This window comes from Engystomops pustulosus, chromosome 7 (genome assembly GCF_040894005.1).
Source record: "Engystomops pustulosus chromosome 7, aEngPut4.maternal, whole genome shotgun sequence".
Lineage (NCBI taxonomy): Eukaryota > Metazoa > Chordata > Amphibia > Anura > Leptodactylidae > Engystomops > Engystomops pustulosus.
In genome coordinates, this window is record NC_092417.1 from 179,121,897 (window position 1) to 179,140,111 (window position 18,215).

General features: G+C 53.7%; 2 protein-coding genes across 6 annotated transcripts in view; both read left to right on the forward strand.

The window, feature by feature from the left end:
* Nucleotides 1–215: 215 nt before the first annotated feature.
* On the forward strand, nucleotides 216–5,267 carry LOC140069081 (guanylyl cyclase-activating protein 2-like). Its single transcript, XM_072114403.1, has 4 exons — nucleotides 216–538; nucleotides 2,260–2,409; nucleotides 2,579–2,687; nucleotides 4,783–5,267. Exons 1-4 carry the CDS (start codon nucleotides 344–346, stop codon nucleotides 4,908–4,910), a joined length of 582 nt encoding a protein of 193 aa, XP_071970504.1. The 5' UTR covers nucleotides 216–343; the 3' UTR covers nucleotides 4,911–5,267.
* An 8,867-nt stretch (nucleotides 5,268–14,134) lies between these two features.
* Nucleotides 14,135–18,215, forward strand: part of LOC140071400 (uncharacterized) — a 57,794-nt gene continuing 53,713 nt past the window's right edge. For all 5 annotated transcript variants that reach the window (XM_072119089.1, XM_072119091.1, XM_072119090.1 and 2 more), the window contains exon 1: nucleotides 14,135–14,317. The gene's annotated coding sequence lies outside the window, so the exon portion shown is untranslated. The remainder of the gene's footprint in view (nucleotides 14,318–18,215) is intronic.

The following is an 18,215-nucleotide window of genomic DNA, read 5'->3' on the forward strand; positions in this document are numbered from 1 at the left end:
CACAGGTCCCTACATCTCAGGACACGGGTGCTGCCCCTGACACATATTGCAGAGACCCCGAGGATTGAAGCTGTAAATCTGAGTAATTTTTGTAAATGTCCTGAGCGGCGGCTAAGCCTCAGTCTCCAGGTAATGATGGAGGATGTGTAATCTCCGGGGGCAGATGCCTCCTACATCCCGGGATCACACAGGTAGGAGACGGGATTATGGGCAGATAATGGAATGAAGCTGGCCACGCGCACATGACACCCGATTGTCTCTATAATAGTCCTGTACCGGGAGGCCGCCGTGTATTAGAGGTCATGGCGGTCCGCAGAAACTGACCATCCTGAAACACAACAGAATGGGTCAGAACCAGAGCAGCGCCAGGGAGGAAATCGATATCGCGGACCTGCAAGAAATGTACAAGAAGTTTGTGACGGAGTGTCCCAGCGGCGCCCTCTATCTGCACGAGTTTAAGAGGTTTTTTGGTGTTTCGGTAAACAACGAGGCGTCGCAGTTTGTGGATCGAATGTTTACTTCATTTGACAGGAATGGGGTAAGTAAGAGGGGAATCTACAGGAGGGGCAAATGGTATACAGTATATACACTCAGGGGGTACCAGGGCTGAGGGGCAGGAACACAGGGGATAATACACTGCTCAGGATGGGGCAAAGAGTCTGCACCCCGAGATGGAAATCTTTCTATCTATTAATCCATCACCTCTTATCTAATATCTAATCCAGATTTATCTATCTATCTATCTCCTATCTATCTCCTATCTATCTATCTAATCCAGATTTATCTATCTATCTCCTATCTATCTCCTATCTATCTCCTATCTATTTATCTATCTATCTATCTCCTATCTATCTATCTATCTATCTCCTATCTATCTCCTATCTATCTATCTCCTATCTATTTATCTATCTATCCCCTATCTATCTATCTATCTATCTATCTATCTATCTCCTATCTATCTATCTATCTATCTATCTATCTATCTATCTCCTATCTATCTATCTATCTCCTATCTATCTATCTTCTATCTATTATCTATCTATCTATCTCCTATCTATCTATCTTCTATCTATTATCTATCTATCTATCTATCTATCTATCTATCTATCTCCTATCTATCTATCTCCTATCTATCTATCTCATATCTATCTATCTATCTATCTCCTATCTATCTATCTCCTATCTATCTATCTATCTCCTATCTATCTATCTCCTATCTATCTATCTATCTATCTCCTATCTATTTATCTATCTCATATCTTTCTATCTCATATCTATCTATCTATCTATCTATCTATCTATCTATCTATCTATCTATCTATCTATCTATCTATCTCCTATCTATCTCCTATCTATCTATCTATCTATCTATCTATCTCCTATCTATCTATCCATCTATCTATGTATCTATCTCCTATCTATCTATCTATCTATCTATCTATCTATTTATCTATCTCATATCTATCTCCTATCTATCTATCTCATATCTATCTCCTATCTATCTATCTATCTATCTATCTATCTATCTATCTCCTATCTATCTATCTATCTATCTATCCCATATCTATCTTCTATCTATCTATCTATCTATCTATCTATCTATCTATCTCCTATCTATCCATCTATCTCCTATCTATCTATCTATCTATCTATCTATCTATCTATCTATCTCCTATCTATCTATCTCCTATCTATTTATCTATCTATCTATCTATCTCCTATCTATCTATCTCCTATCTATTTATCTATCTATCCCCTATCTATCTATCTATCTATCTATCTATCTATCTATCTATCTATCTATCTCCTATCTATCTATCTATCTCCTATCTATCTCCTATCTATCTATCTATCTATCTATCTATCTATCTCCTATCTATTTATCTATCTCATATCTATCTATCTATCTATCTATCTCCTATCTATCTCCTATCTATCTATCTATCTATCTATCTATCTCCTATCTATCTATCCATCTATCTATGTATCTATCTCCTATCTATCTATCTATCTATTTATCTATCTCATATCTATCTCCTATCTATCTATCTCATATCTATCTCCTATCTATCTATCTATCTATCTATCTATCTATCTCCTATCTATCTCCTATCTATCTTCTATCTATCTATCTATCTATCTATCTCCTATCTATCCATCTATCTCCTATCTATCTATCTCCTATCTATCTATCTATCTATCTGAATATTGGTTATATAATATCTGTATCTCACTGTCATCTGGACTCTCCATTTGTAGGATAACACTATAGATTTTCTGGAATATGTGGCTGCCCTGAATCTTGCTCTCCGGGGGAAGCTGGAGCATAAGCTGAAGTGGTCCTTTAAAATCTACGACAAGGACGGCAATGGCTGCGTAGATAAACGGGAGCTGAGGGAGATCATACAGGTGAGGGGGGATAGTGATGATGGAGACCCCTCTGATCTCATTGTGTAGTCACTCACCCTGATGCCAGCGGGATGGGGTCCCTTCTCTTGTGGAGCCCATAGCAGCTGCCTGGTCCGCCTCTATGTGACATATGTCCTAGTTCACATGACCCATTTCCGTAATTTTTTAGTCTGTTTACAGTATCAAGAAAGACTGGAAAAGAGAAGCGGACGCATCACTGCTGAGCCCCGAGGAAGTGTGTGACAGGATCTTCCAACTCGTGGATGAGAACGGAGATGGTGAGTGTCATAGAGTGTATCCACAGCTCCGTACAAGATATAACCAGTAACTGCTTATAACCAGAGCTCATAAAGAACCTGTCAGCAGCTGTGACCATGCAAAATGTAGCCAGTGTTATCTATTGCCCCTGAAGATGTGTAATCACACCTCACACTGCTGTGCTCTGTGCTCTCTGCAGCCAGTGTTATGTATTGTCCCTGGAGAGATGTGTAATCAGACCTCACACTGCTGTGCTCTGTGCTCTCTGCAGACAGTGTTATGTATTGTCCCTGGAGAGATGTGTAATCAGACCTCACACTGCTGTGCTCTGTGCTCTCTGCAGCCAGTGTTATGTATTGTCCCTGGAGAGATGTGTAATCAGACCTCACACTGCTGTGCTCTGTGCTCTCTGCAGACAGTGTTATGTATTGTCCCTGGAGAGATGTGTAATCAGACCTCACACTGCTGTGCTCTGTGCTCTCTGCAGCCAGTGCTATGTATTGTCCCTGGAGAGATGTGTAATCAGACCTCACACTGCTGTTCTCTGTGCTCTCTGCAGCCAGTGTTATGTATTGTCCCTGGAGAGATGTGTAATCAGACCTCACACTGCTGTGCTCTGTGCTCTCTGCAGCCAGTGTTATGTATTGTCCCTGGAGAGATGTGTAATCAGACCTCACACTGCTGTGCTCTGTGCTCCCTGCAGCCAGTGTTATGTATTGTCCCTGGAGAGATGTGTAATCAGACCTCACACTGCTGTGCTCTGTGCTCTCTGCAGCCAGTGTTATGTATTGTCCCTGGAGAGATGTGTAATCAGACCTCACACTGCTGTGCTCTGTGCTCCCTGCAGCCAGTGTTATGTATTGTCCCTGGAGAGATGTGTAATCAGACCTCACACTGCTGTGCTCTGTGCTCTCTGCAGTCAATGTTATGTATTATCCCTGGAGAGATGTGTAATCAGACCTCACACTGCTGTGCTCTGTGCTCTCTGCAGCCAGTGTATATATACAGGTGGGTATATTCCCACCTAAATAGTCCAATGGCTGCACAATTGGACTATGATTTGTCAACCGTGGTTTGTCATACAAATTGAGACGTTTGTGTGTGAGAGTGATAATACTATTATGGAATCGTTAGATCTTGTGATGTGGCGCTGATAACAAAATGCATCATTTATGTCCTGGTACTAAAGTCCACGAGTCTCAGGAACATTCCTGCTAAGGTTAACATAACCTGTCTGTGACATCACAAGGTGTTATATATATGCGGGCGGCCGTATACTTGGCTTCCTGGATCCTCCACTTCATTTACGTCTCGGGGTGGAGGCTCGGCTATGGAGGTTAATAACCTCACGGTGGGAAGCCTTGGGGAAGAGTTTGGTCTCAAGAACTTGTTATGAAGCGGATACATAGGTGGCCATCAAGGTGGTCTAGGACCTCACCAAAGAGGTGGGCTGAACCCCGAAAGATAGAAGCATTACACCACCGCTGTGTGGTCCACTGGAACAAGTCTACTGGGGCTAAAGAGATCGGTGGCTCTGTTGGAGTCTCTGTTGGGACGGGTGAACACATCCTTCAAGAGGAGGCTGTAGAATCATGTAGGATCTAAAGAAGATTCTTGTGATGGACCACGAGACGGGTTGTCCCATTGGCTCGAACACTGACTCACACCTTAGAAAGTTCTTGGAAGACCAATCATTTAGTAGGCACCGTCCCGACACACTTCAAATCTCATATCTACTCCTCAACAATCCTGAGCAAAAGTGATAATAGTTTCAGCACCCAAAACGCTTATTAGAGTCCCTACTGTCAGGTGGGTGGTCCTAGACTACTCCACCCCAGTACTGTCCATTTGATAGTCCATTTGACTAATAACAATATTCGAAAATAACCCCAATCGGTGGGAGACAGCCAAAACAAATTTCAACTGCGCCCAAATCAGTGGAATGATGGTTATTCAAAGATGTATTTCTGTCTCGGAGCTCCTTGGGCAGTTCCTCAGACCTTATGATTCTCATGTGCTGTGAGATGTGGAGGTAGAGTTCCCCTTTAAGTAGCCTAATAAAAAAATAACGTTCTCTCATCTGTAGTAAATTCCTGCTTTCCTCTTTCCTTCCAGGTCAACTTACTCTACAGGAGATTTTAGAAGGGGCCAAAAAAGACCGATGGGTGTCGAAGATGCTACAGCTGGACACCAACCCCTGCAGTTGGGTGATGGAACAGAGGAGAAAGAGCGCCCTCTTCTAGACTGAAGACGTTGTCCTTGTGTTCTGTATTTCTGTAGGATTCCTCTATACATCTCCCAGGACTGTGCTCTACCCCTACAAGTCATAGACTCCTCACCATCTCCAAAACTCGTGTTAGGGGTCCGATTTACCGATTCTTAACATTTTCTCTAGCCCCCGCTGCTCCTGAGCCATCACTGCTTTTAGTTTTGGTACCTAATATGCTAATTTGGTTGTCTGTCTATTGGGTGGTCCAAGGTTTTATAGTCCTGACATTATGACTACCGTGGCACAATGTCGCTCTCTCACACCTCGAGGATTGGGTTGGGCAGAAACAAGATGTTCCCAGAACAAATAAATCAGCGGGATGTGATAGAAATGTGATCCGACTCCGATGACTTTATGGGGCAGATTTATCAAGCTGTCTGAAAGTCAGAATATTTCCAGTTGCCCATGGCAACCAATCGCAGCTCAGCTTTCATTTTACCAGTTCTCATGAATATTTTAAAGGGGAGCTGTGATTGGTTGCCATGGGCAACTAGAAATATTCTGACTTTCAGACAGATTGATAAATCTGCCCCTATGTGTATTCTCTGAACATGAGACAGGATATCATCTCCCCTTAACTCTTTTGTGACTGACCTACATAAACCTACATTCTTCTCTGTACATCTAGAGGCTGGAGGTTCCCCCATTCTTCTCTGTACATCTAGAGGCTGGAGGTTCCCCCATTCTTCTCTGTACATCTAGAGGCTGGAGGTTCCCCCATTCTTCTCTGTACATCTAGAGGCTGGAGGTTCCTCCATTCTTCTTTGTACATCTAGAGGCGGGAGGTTCCTCCATTCTTCTCTGTACATCTAGAGGCTGGAGGTTCCCCCCATTCTTCTCTGTACATCTAGAGGCTGGAGGTTCCTCCATTCATCTCTGTACATCTAGAGGCTGGAGGTTCCCCCCATTCTTCTCTGTACATCTAGAGGCTGGAGGTCCCCCCATTCTTCTCTGTACATCTAGAGGCTGGAGGTTCCTCCATTCTTCTCTGTACATCTAGAGGCTGGAGGTTCCTCCATTCTTCTCTGTACATCTAGAGGCTGGAGGTTCCCCCCATTCTTCTCTGTACATCTAGAGGCTGGAGGTTCCCCATTCTTCTTTGTACATCTAGAGGCTGGAGGTTCCCCCATTCTTCTCTGTACATCTAGAGGCTGGAGGTTCCCCCATTCTTCTCTGTACATCTAGAGGCTGGAGGTTCCCCATTCTTCTCTGTACATCTAGAGGCTGGAGGTTCCCCCATTCTTCTCTGTACATCTAGAGGCTGGAGGTTCCCCCATTCTTCTCTGTACATCTAGAGGCTGGAGGTTCCCCCATTCTTCTCTGTACATCTAGAGGCTGGAGGTTCCTCCATTCTTCTTTGTACATCTAGAGGCTGGAGGTTCCTCCATTCTTCTCTGTACATCTAGAGGCTGGAGGTTCCCCCATTCTTCTCTGTACATCTAGAGGCTGGAGGTTCCCCCATTCTTCTCTGTACATCTAGAGGCTGGAGGTTCCCCCATTCTTCTTTGTACATCTAGAGGCTGGAGGTTCCCCCATTCTTCTTTGTACATCTAGAGGCTGGAGGTTCCCCCATTCTTCTCTGTACATCTAGAGGCTGGAGGTTCCCCCATTCTTCTCTGTACATCTAGAGGCCGGAGGTTCCTCCATTCTTCTCTGTACATCTAGAGGCTGGAGGTTCCCCCATTCTTCTCTGTACATCTAGAGGCTGGAGGTCCCCCCATTCTTCTCTGTACATCTAGAGGCTGGAGGTTCCCCCATTCTTCTCTGTACATCTAGAGGCTGGAGGTCCCCCCCATTCTTCTCTGTACATCTAGAGGCTGGAGGTTCCCCCATTCTTCTCTGTACATCTAGAGGCTGGAGGTTCCCCCATTCTTCTCTGTACATCTAGAGGCTGGAGGTTCCCCCATTCTTCTCTGTACATCTAGAGGCTGGAGGTTCCCCCCATTCTTCTCTGTACATCTAGAGGCTGGAGGTCCCCCCATTCTTCTCTGTACATCTAGAGGCTGGAGGTTCCTCCATTCTTCTCTGTACATCTAGAGGCTGGAGGTTCCCCCATTCTTCTCTGTACATCTAGAGGCTGGAGGTTCCTCCATTCTTCTCTGTACATCTAGAGGCTGGAGGTTCTCCCCATTCTTCTCTGTACATCTAGAGGCTGGAGGTTCCCCCCATTCTTCTCTGTACATCTAGAGGCTGGAGGTTCCTCCATTCTTCTCTGTACATCTAGAGGCTGGAGGTTCCTCCATTCTTCTTTGTACATCTAGAGGCTGGAGGTTCCCCCCATTCTTCTCTGTACATCTAGAGGCTGGAGGTTCCCCCATTCTTCTCTGTACATCTAGAGGCTGGAGGTTCCTCCATTCTTCTCTGTACATCTAGAGGCTGGAGGTTCCTCCATTCTTCTCTGTACATCTAGAGGCTGGAGGTTCCCCCCATTCTTCTCTGTACATCTAGAGGCTGGAGGTTCCCCATTCTTCTTTGTACATCTAGAGGCTGGAGGTTCCCCCATTCTTCTCTGTACATCTAGAGGCTGGAGGTTCCCCCATTCTTCTCTGTACATCTAGAGGCTGGAGGTTCCCCATTCTTCTCTGTACATCTAGAGGCTGGAGGTTCCCCCATTCTTCTCTGTACATCTAGAGGCTGGAGGTTCCCCCATTCTTCTCTGTACATCTAGAGGCTGGAGGTTCCCCCATTCTTCTCTGTACATCTAGAGGCTGGAGGTTCCTCCATTCTTCTTTGTACATCTAGAGGCTGGAGGTTCCTCCATTCTTCTCTGTACATCTAGAGGCTGGAGGTTCCCCCATTCTTCTCTGTACATCTAGAGGCTGGAGGTTCCCCCATTCTTCTCTGTACATCTAGAGGCTGGAGGTTCCCCCATTCTTCTTTGTACATCTAGAGGCTGGAGGTTCCCCCATTCTTCTTTGTACATCTAGAGGCTGGAGGTTCCCCCATTCTTCTCTGTACATCTAGAGGCTGGAGGTTCCCCCATTCTTCTCTGTACATCTAGAGGCCGGAGGTTCCTCCATTCTTCTCTGTACATCTAGAGGCTGGAGGTTCCCCCATTCTTCTCTGTACATCTAGAGGCTGGAGGTCCCCCCATTCTTCTCTGTACATCTAGAGGCTGGAGGTTCCCCCATTCTTCTCTGTACATCTAGAGGCTGGAGGTCCCCCCCATTCTTCTCTGTACATCTAGAGGCTGGAGGTTCCCCCATTCTTCTCTGTACATCTAGAGGCTGGAGGTTCCCCCATTCTTCTCTGTACATCTAGAGGCTGGAGGTTCCCCCCATTCTTCTCTGTACATCTAGAGGCTGGAGGTCCCCCCATTCTTCTCTGTACATCTAGAGGCTGGAGGTTCCTCCATTCTTCTCTGTACATCTAGAGGCTGGAGGTTCCCCCATTCTTCTCTGTACATCTAGAGGCTGGAGGTTCCTCCATTCTTCTCTGTACATCTAGAGGCTGGAGGTTCTCCCCATTCTTCTCTGTACATCTAGAGGCTGGAGGTTCCCCCCATTCTTCTCTGTACATCTAGAGGCTGGAGGTTCCTCCATTCTTCTCTGTACATCTAGAGGCTGGAGGTTCCTCCATTCTTCTTTGTACATCTAGAGGCTGGAGGTTCCCCCCATTCTTCTCTGTACATCTAGAGGCTGGAGGTTCCCCCATTCTTCTCTGTACATCTAGAGGCTGGAGGTTCCTCCATTCTTCTCTGTACATCTAGAGGCTGGAGGTCCCCCCATTCTTCTCTGTACATCTAGAGGCAGGAGGTTCCCCCATTCTTCTCTGTACATCTAGAGGCTGGAGGTTCCTCCATTCTTCTTTGTACATCTAGAGGCTGGAGGTTCCCCCATTCTTCTCTGTACATCTAGAGGCTGGAGGTTCCTCCCATTCTTCTCTGTACATCTAGAGGCTGGAGGTTCCTCATTCTTCTCTGTACATCTAGAGGCTGGAGGTTCCCCCCATTCTTCTCTGTACATCTAGAGGCTGGAGGTTCCCCCCATTCTTCTCTGTACATCTAGAGGCTGGAGGTTCCCCCATTCTTCTCTGTACATCTAGAGGCTGGAGGTTCCCCCATTCTTCTCTGTACATCTAGAGGCTGGAGGTTCCTCCATTCTTCTCTGTACATCTAGAGGCTGGAAGTTCTCCCATTCTTCTCTGTACATCTAGAGGCTGGAGGTTCCCCCATTCTTCTCTGTACATCTAGAGGCTGGAGGTTCCTCCATTCTTCTCTGTACATCTAGAGGCTGGAGGTTCCTCCATTCTTCTTTGTACATCTAGAGGCTGGAGGTTCCCCCATTCTTCTCTGTACATCTAGAGGCTGGAGGTTCCCCCATTCTTCTCTGTACATCTAGAGGCTGGAGGTTCCCCCATTCTTCTCTGTACATCTAGAGGCTGGAGGTTCCTCCATTCTTCTCTGTACATCTAGAGGCTGGAGGTTCCCTCATTCTTCTTTGTACATCTAGAGGCTGGAGGTTCCCCCCATTCTTCTCTGTACATCTAGAGGCTGGAGGTTCCCCCATTCTTCTCTGTACATCTAGAGGCCGGAGGTTCCCCCATTCTTCTCTGTACATCTAGAGGCTGGAGGTTCCCCCATTCTTCTCTGTACATCTAGAGGCTGGAGGTTCCCCCATTCTTCTTTGTACATCTAGAGGCTGGAGGTTCCCCATTCTTCTTTGTACATCTAGAGGCTGGAGGTTCCCCCATTCTTCTTTGTACATCTAGAGGCTGGAGGTTCCCCATTCTTCTTTGTACATCTAGAGGCTGGAGGTTCCCCCATTCTTCTTTGTACATCTGCAGATTTGTGGTGGACAAGGGTCCCTGGATTTCTTGTCTGGGCTGTCACAAGGCAATGGTTACTGTCCGGGCGATACATTTCGGAGCAGGTCCTATTCCTGCCTGTGTCCGCGGATCAGTCCTGTCACCGCTGGGTCAGTGAACCACAGATCCCGTGTTTGTGCCCTGAGAGCAGTGGAAGGTGGTGAGCAGGTAGAGTTACAATACTAGAGCGCCACCTAGTGTTGTATAGAAGAACAGCCCAGGATGTGTGCGCTGCAGTCTGGCATAGTGTGTAATGTAAACCAGCACATTATAAGATAATTGCACACTGTAGACGCAGGTCACGGGGGGGGGGGGGAACCGAGGGCAGACGCAGGTCACGGGGGGGAAACCGAGGGCAGACGCAGGTCACGGGGGGGAAACCGAGGGCAGACGCAGGTCACGGGGGGGAAACCGAGGGCAGACGCAGGTCACGGGGGGGAAACCGAGGGCAGACGCAGGTCACGGGGGGGAAACCGAGGGCAGACGCAGGTCACGGGGGGGAAACCGAGGGCAGACGCAGGTCACGGGGGGGAAACCGAGGGCAGACGCAGGTCACGGGGGGGAAACCGAGGGCAGACGCAGGTCACGGGGGGGAAACCGAGGGCAGACGCAGGTCACGGGGGGGAAACCGAGGGCAGACGCAGGTCACGGGGGGGAAACCGAGGGCAGACGCAGGTCACGGGGGGAAACCGAGGGCAGACGCAGGTCACGGGGGGGAAACCGAGGGCAGACGCAGGTCACGGGGGGGAAACCGAGGGCAGACGCAGGTCACGGGGGGGAAACCGAGGGCAGACGCAGGTCACGGGGGGGAAACCGAGGGCAGACGCAGGTCACGGGGGGGAAACCGAGGGCAGACGCAGGTCACGGGGGGGAAACCGAGGGCAGACGCAGGTCACGGGGGGGAAACCGAGGGCAGACGCAGGTCACGGGGGGGAAACCGAGGGCAGACGCAGGTCACGGGGGGAAACCGAGGGCAGACGCAGGTCACGGGGGGGAAACCGAGGGCAGACGCAGGTCACGGGGGGGAAACCGAGGGCAGACGCAGGTCACGGGGGGGAAACCGAGGGCAGACGCAGGTCACGGGGGGGAAACCGAGGGCAGACGCAGGTCACGGGGGGGAAACCGAGGGCAGACGCAGGTCACGGGGGGGAAACCGAGGGCAGACGCAGGTCACGGGGGGGAAACCGAGGGCAGGCGCAGGTCACGGGGGGGAAACCGAGGGCAGGCGCAGGTCACGGGGGGGAAACCGAGGGCAGACGCAGGTCACGGGGGGGAAACCGAGGGCAGACGCAGGTCACGGGGGGGAAACCGAGGGCAGACGCAGGTCACGGGGGGGAAACCGAGGGCAGACGCAGGTCACGGGGGGGAAACCGAGGGCAGACGCAGGTCACGGGGGGGAAATCGAGGGCAGACGCAGGTCACGGGAGGGGAAACCGAGGGCAGACGCAGGTCACGGGAGGGGAAACCGAGGGCAGACGCAGGTCACGGGGGGGAAACCGAGGGCAGACGCAGGTCACGGGGGGGAAACCGAGGGCAGACGCAGGTCACGGGGGGGAAACCGAGGGCAGACGCAGGTCACGGGAGGGGAAACCGAGGGCAGACGCAGGTCACGGGAGGGGAAACCGAGGGCAGACGCAGGTCACGGGGGGGAAACCGAGGGCAGACGCAGGTCACGGGGGGGAAACCGAGGGCAGACGCAGGTCACGGGGGGGAAACCGAGGGCAGACGCAGGTCACGGGGGGGAAACCGAGGGCAGACGCAGGTCACAGGGGGAAACCAAGGGCAGACCAATGTCAGGGGGGGTGCAGAATTAAGCCACAGGGCCGAAAATCACGGATATATGCAAGTCACGGGGCTGAAAACCGCAGGCAGATGCAGGTCATGGGGGGAGAGGGAACTGTGGAAAGACGCAGGTCACGGGGAGGAAAACCATGGGCAGACGCAGGTAATGGAGGGGGTGGAAACGCAGGTCACAGGGTGAACCATGGGCAGACGCAGGTCACGGGGGGAACCACGGGCAGACGCAGGTCACGGGGGGAACCACGGGCAGACGCAGGTCACGGGGGGAACCACGGGCAGACGCAGGTCACGGGGGGAACCACGGGCAGACGCAGGTCACGGGGGGAACCACGGGCAGACGCAGGTCACGGGGGGAACCACGGGCAGACGCAGGTCACGGGGGGAACCACGGGCAGACGCAGGTCACGGGGGGAAACCAGGGGGAGACGCATGTCACGGTAGGAAACCACGGGGAGACACAGGTCACGGTAGGAAACCACGGGGAGACGCAGGTCACGGGGGGAAACCATGGGGAGACGCAGGTCACAGGGGCGGACCACGGGAAGACGCAGGTCACAGGGGGGGACCACGGGAAAACGCAGGTCACAGGGGGGGACCACGGGAAGACGCAGGTCACGGGGGGGGGGGGGACCACGGGAAGACGCAGGTCACGGGGGTTGACCACGGGAAGACGCAGGTCACAGTCACAGGGGACGACGACGGGAAGACGCAGGTCACAGGGGGGGACCACAGGAAGATGCAGGTCACAGGAGGAAACCATGGGGAGACGTAGGTCACGGGGGTAAACCACGGGGAGACGCAGGTCACGAGGGGAAACCACGGGGAGACGCAGGTCACGGTAGGAAACCACCGGGAGACGCAGGTCACGGTAGGAAACCACGGGGAGACGCAGGTCACGGGGGGAAACCACGGGGAGACGCAGGTCACAGGGGGGGACGACGGGAAGACGCAGGTCACAGGGGGGGACCATGGGAAGACGCAGGTCACAGGGGGGGACCACGGGAAGACGCAGGTCACAGGGGGGAAACCGCGGCCAGACGCAGGTCACGGGAGGAAACCGCGGCCAGACGCAGGTCACGGGAGGAAACCACGGGGAGACGCAGGTCACAGAGGGAAACCGCGGCCAGACGCAGGGCACGGGAGGAAACCACGGGGAGACGCAGGTCACGGGGGGAAACCACGGGGAGACGCAGGTCACGGGAGGAAACCACGGGGAGACGCAGGTCACGGGAGGAAACCACGGGGAGACGCAGGTCACGGGAGGAAACCACGGGGAGACGCAGGTCACGGGGGGAAACCACGGGGAGACGCAGGTCACGGGGGGAAACCACGGGGAGACGCAGGTCACGGGGGGAAACCACGGGGAGACGCAGGTCACGGGGGGAAACCACGGGGAGACGCAGGTCACGGGGGGAAACCACGGGAAAACGCAGGTCACAGGGGGGGACCACGGGAAGACGCAGGTCACGGGGGGGGGGGGGACCATGGGAAGACGCAGGTCACGGGGGTTGACCACGGGAAGACGCAGGTCACAGGGGACGACGACGGGAAGACGCAGGTCACAGGGGGGGACCACAGGAAGATGCAGGTCACAGGAGGAAACCATGGGGAGACGTAGGTCACGGGGGTAAACCACGGGGAGACGCAGGTCACGGGGGTAAACCATGGGGAGACGCAGGTCACGGTAGGAAACCACGGGGAGACGCAGGTCACGGTAGGAAACCACGGGGAGACGCAGGTCACGGGGGGAAACCACGGGGAGACGCAGGTCACAGGGGGGGACGACGGGAAGACGCAGGTCACAGGGGGGGACCATGGGAAGACGCAGGTCACAGGGGGGGACCACGGGAAGACGCAGGTCACAGGGGGGGACCACGGGAAGACGCAGGTCACAGGGGGGAAACCGCGGCCAGACGCAGGTCACGGGAGGAAACCACGGGGAGACGCAGGTCACGGGAGGAAACCACGGGGAGACGCAGGTCACAGAGGGAAACCGCGGCCAGACGCAGGGCACGGGAGGAAACCACGGGGAGACGCAGGTCACGGGGGGAAACCACGGGGAGACGCAGGTCACGGGAGGAAACCACGGGGAGACGCAGGTCACGGGGGGAAACCACAGGGAGACGCAGGTCACGGGGGGAAACCACAGGGAGACGCAGGTCACGGGGGGAAACCACGGGGAGACACAGGTCACGGGGGGAAACCACGGGGAGACGCAGGTCACGGGGGGAAACCACGGGGAGACGCAGGTCACGGGGGAAACCACGGTAAGACGCAGGTCACGGGGGAAACCACGGGAAGACGCAGGTCACGGGGGAAAACAATTCACAGGGTGGAACAACAAGCAGCTCAGGAGCGGAAACACGGAAAGACGTAGATCGTTAACCATATAAAACTTCAAGTACAGATAAATGCGGGTGTCAGCCTCTGGGCACATCCATCACCTCCTGTAATGAAACCTTCATACACATAAGGACCTGCAGCACAAATCTTCACCATAACAGGTGAGGGCAGCTCTGTGCGCCGCCATTTTGGGTCCTGGCAGCCAGCACACGTCATGGCCGCCGTAGAGCTGCGCAGCCTCGGCGTGTGACGTCAGCGCTCAGCTGTGCTGCGGATTATCCCACTCCAAGATGGCGGCCGGAGCATAGCTGCAGCCTGAGGGGAGCGAGTGTCATGGCAGCGGAGAGCCGGGGACTGAGGGCCTTACCGTGAGGACCCGGGGCGGAGGATGAACACCGGGGACGAGTGAAGAGACTGCGGCGCCTCATCCAGGTGCGGTACCGGGAGTGTCCCTCCCCCTCCATTCACACGTCACCCCCTGGTGCAGGTCACCTGTAGCGGCCAGACTACAAGTCCCAGCATCCCCTGCCCGCGCCGCCAATGCCAGGCATGCCGGGACTTGTAGTTCTTTTATGTTCTATGGCCAAATGCACTTTTTCCTTTACTTTTTCTATTATTTTCCAAAGTAAATGACCCCGAGTGATCAAAACTGAAGTAATTCTACAACTTTACAAACTATTTCTTAAAAACTTTCCATCATTATTCTTGACACAAATGGCAGTGATAAGACCCTGTTCACCCTGAGGCTTCATAAGTGTTTTCAGTCCTGAGCTGGGGATTAGAATGGGCCAGAAAGAAAGAAAAAAAAACAATAAAAATATTTGTTAGGTAAATGTACGTGACGTCTTGTGACGGGTTATCAGGTCATGTGACGTTGTCATGTGATTGTGGCGGGTTATCAGGTCATGTGACGTTGTCCTGTGATTGTGGCGGGTTAGTAGGTCACGTGACGTTGCGTTTCATGACCTCATTCTCCAAAATTTTGGAGGGGGACTCGATATACGATAATCCTGAACATCATATACTACGGATCCTCTACAAGGGGATAATTTCCGAAAGACTGCACACATCCATACCATCTGTGGGGTGTATAGAAGTCTGATGAGCGACCTCTTCCTCGAAGCTTAAAGGGGTTGTCCACAGGTTAAAAACATGGCTGCTTTCTTCCTAAAACAGCGCCGACCCTGGTCTGTGCTGGTACTACAGATGATTGGAGCTTAGTTGCGATACCACGCGCTATCTATGGTCAGGGGTGGCGCTGTTTTTGGAAGAAGGCAGCCATGTTTTACCCTCCTCCAGACGACCCCTTTAATTCAGCCATATTCAGTGAAATCCCTTTAATTCAGTGTCCGTTAGAGCAGACTGGAGTCAGTCTTGTCCTGGACACCAGTCACATGGACCACATTGCCTTAGATATTGTCACGTGGCCCCTGCCAGTGAATTAAACGTGAGATCCGGCGTTATTTTGTAAGTACGGCGCCGGATTATCAGATCTCTGGATTATCAGACGCACATCGGATCCTCTGGAATGTGGCGATGGCCATAATTAGACTCTTCTTGATGTAGCGGAGGTTATTCCTGCTCCTCGTGGCTTCCTCCATCCTTGTGTCCGGGCAGCTGCAGAATAATCCGCGTCCCCCAGGCTCCGCTCAGCTGTCGCTGCGGGGGAGAGGACGCTGCACGTGACTATACTACAGATCTGGGCTGGTGTCACCGTCCCTTTAAGTGCTGGTTCTGACCCAGAATCTATAGTGAATGTATAAGATGCCACTCTCTTCACCCGTGTGCAGTTACAGGGGCACCCATGGGTGTCCTAGTTTCCTCCAGCGTCCCTCCCTGTATGGATATAAGGTGCGCACACCGCCAGATACTCACATCCTGGAACTGGCAGCGCTGCTTCCTGCACTGACACAACTGGTCTGGTGACTTTCTTAAAGGGATTGTCTCAATCCTTCCCATTCCTTCCCCTGTGATGTCGGAGAAGTCTATGGCAGCGTCGCCCCCGTTACTTGTCACTACATGTACAGGCCTGGGAGCGGAGCATCCGGGTGCATTAAAGGGCTTGTCCAGTTTACAAGAGTAACGCACACATTGTTAGGGAAGGGGCGAGGACCCTCAGGTCAGACAAGGTCATATGGAGGTCTCTGTGCTGGAGGAGCTGCCCTGGATTATGCTGATGACCCACTGAAATTTGTTGGCAGGGTGTAATACTTTGTTTATGCTGTGGAGGCGCTGCAGGAAGACGAACATAAGGAGGGGTCAGATATCAAGTACTATTGTAACAGCGGCACTGCTGGGGCTACTTACAGCAGAATGCCCCCTCACCAGAGCACTTACCACAGTTCCCCCTCTGTACCCCAAAGGTCCGCTGTGCCCCTCCCCCACCCCTCTATACCCCAGAGGTCCGCTAGTGCTCCTCCCCACTGCTCTATACTGCAGAGGTCCGCTGTGCCCCTCCCCCACCCCTCTATACCCCAGAGGTCTGCTGGTGCCCCTCCCCCACCCCTCTATACCCCAGAGGTCCCCACTGCTCTATACTGCAGAGGTCTGCTGGTGCCCCTCCCCACTGCTCTATACTGCAGAGGTCTGCTAGTGCTCCTCCCCCTCCCTTGTATACCCAGAGGTCTGCTAGTGCTCCTCCCCCCACCCCTCTATACCCCAGAGGTCCGCTGGGGACAACCCCCCCCCCCGCCCTTCTATACCCCAGAGGTCCGCTGGGGACCCCCCCGCTTTTCTATACCCCAGAGGTCCGCTGGCTGCCCTCCCCCACCCCTCAATACCCCAGAGGTCCGCTGGCTGCCCACCTCCACCCCTCTATACCCCAGAGGTCCGCTGGTGCTCCTCCCCCACCCCTCTATACCCCAGAGGTCCGCTGGTGCTCCTCCCCCACCCCTCTATACCCCAGAGGTCCGCTGGTGCCCCTCCCCCACCCCTCTATACCCCAGAGGTCCGCTGGTGCCCCTCCCTCACCCCTCTATACCCCAGAGGTCCGCTGGTGCCCCTCCCTCACCCCTCTATACCCCAGAGGTCCGCTGGTGCCCCTCCCTCACCCCTCTATACCCCAGAGGTCCGCTGGTGCCCCTCCCTCACCCCTCTATACCCCAGAGGTCCGCTGGTGCCCCTCCCTCACCCCTCTATACCCCAGAGGTCCGCTGGTGCCCCTCCCTCACCCCTCTATACCCCAGAGGTCCGCTGGTGCCCCTCCCTCACCCCTCTATACCCCAGAGGTCCGCTGGTGCCCCTCCCTCACCCCTCTATACCCCAGAGGTCCGCTGGTGCCCCTCCCTCACCCCTCTATACCCCAGAGGTCCGCTGGTGCCCCTCCCTCACCCCTCTATACCCCAGAGGTCCGCTGGTGCCCCTCCCTCACCCCTCTATACCCCAGAGGTCCGCTGGTGCCCCTCCCTCACCCCTCTATACCCCAGAGGTCCGCTGGTGCCCCTCCCTCACCCCTCTATACCCCAGAGGTCCGCTGGTGCCCCTCCCTCACCCCTCTATACCCCAGAGGTCCGCTGGTGCCCCTCCCTCACCCCTCTATACCCCAGAGGTCCGCTGGTGCCCCTCCCTCACCCCTCTATACCCCAGAGGTCCGCTGGTGCCCCTCCCTCACCCCTCTATACCCCAGAGGTCCGCTGGTGCCCCTCCCTCACCCCTCTATACCCCAGAGGTCCGCTGGTGCCCCTCCCCCACCCCTCTATACCCCAGAGGTCCGCTGGTGCCCCTCCCCCACCCCTCTATACACCAGAGGTCCGCTGGTGCTCCTCCCCCACCCCTCTATACCCCAGAGGTCCGCTGGTGCCCCTCCCCCACCCCTCTATACCCCAGAGGTCCGCTGGTGCCCCTCCCTCACCCCTCTATACCCCAGAGGTCCGCTGGTGCCCCTCCCTCACCCATCTATACCCCAGAGGTCCGCTGGTGCCCCTCCCTCACCCCTCTATACCCCAGAGGTCCGCTGGTGCCCCTCCCTCACCCCTCTATACCCCAGAGGTCCGCTGGTGCCCCTCCCTCACCCCTCTATACCCCAGAGGTCCGCTGGTGCCCCTCCCTCACCCCTCTATACCCCAGAGGTCCGCTGGTGCCCCTCCCTCACCCCTCTATACCCCAGAGGTCCGCTGGTGCCCCTCCCTCACCCCTCTATACCCCAGAGGTCCGCTGGTGCCCCTCCCTCACCCCTCTATACCCCAGAGGTCCGCTGGTGCCCCTCCCTCACCCCTCTATACCCCAGAGGTCCGCTGGTGCCCCTCCCTCACCCCTCTATACCCCAGAGGTCCGCTGGTGCCCCTCCCTCACCCCTCTATACCCCAGAGGTCCGCTGGTGCCCCTCCCTCAC

What these genes read in the sequence shown, in the direction of transcription:
- LOC140069081 (XM_072114403.1), top strand. Translation starts at nt 344, where the DNA reads ATGGGTCAGAACCAGAGCAGCGCCAGGGAGGAAATCGATATCGCGGAC. An exon ending in AGCTGAGGGAGATCATACAG is followed by an intron (nt 2,410 to 2,578) that starts GTGAGGGGGGAT and finishes GTAATTTTTTAG; the next exon opens with TCTGTTTACAGTATCAAGAA. An exon ending in CGTGGATGAGAACGGAGATG is followed by an intron (nt 2,688 to 4,782) that starts GTGAGTGTCATA and finishes CTTTCCTTCCAG; the next exon opens with GTCAACTTACTCTACAGGAG.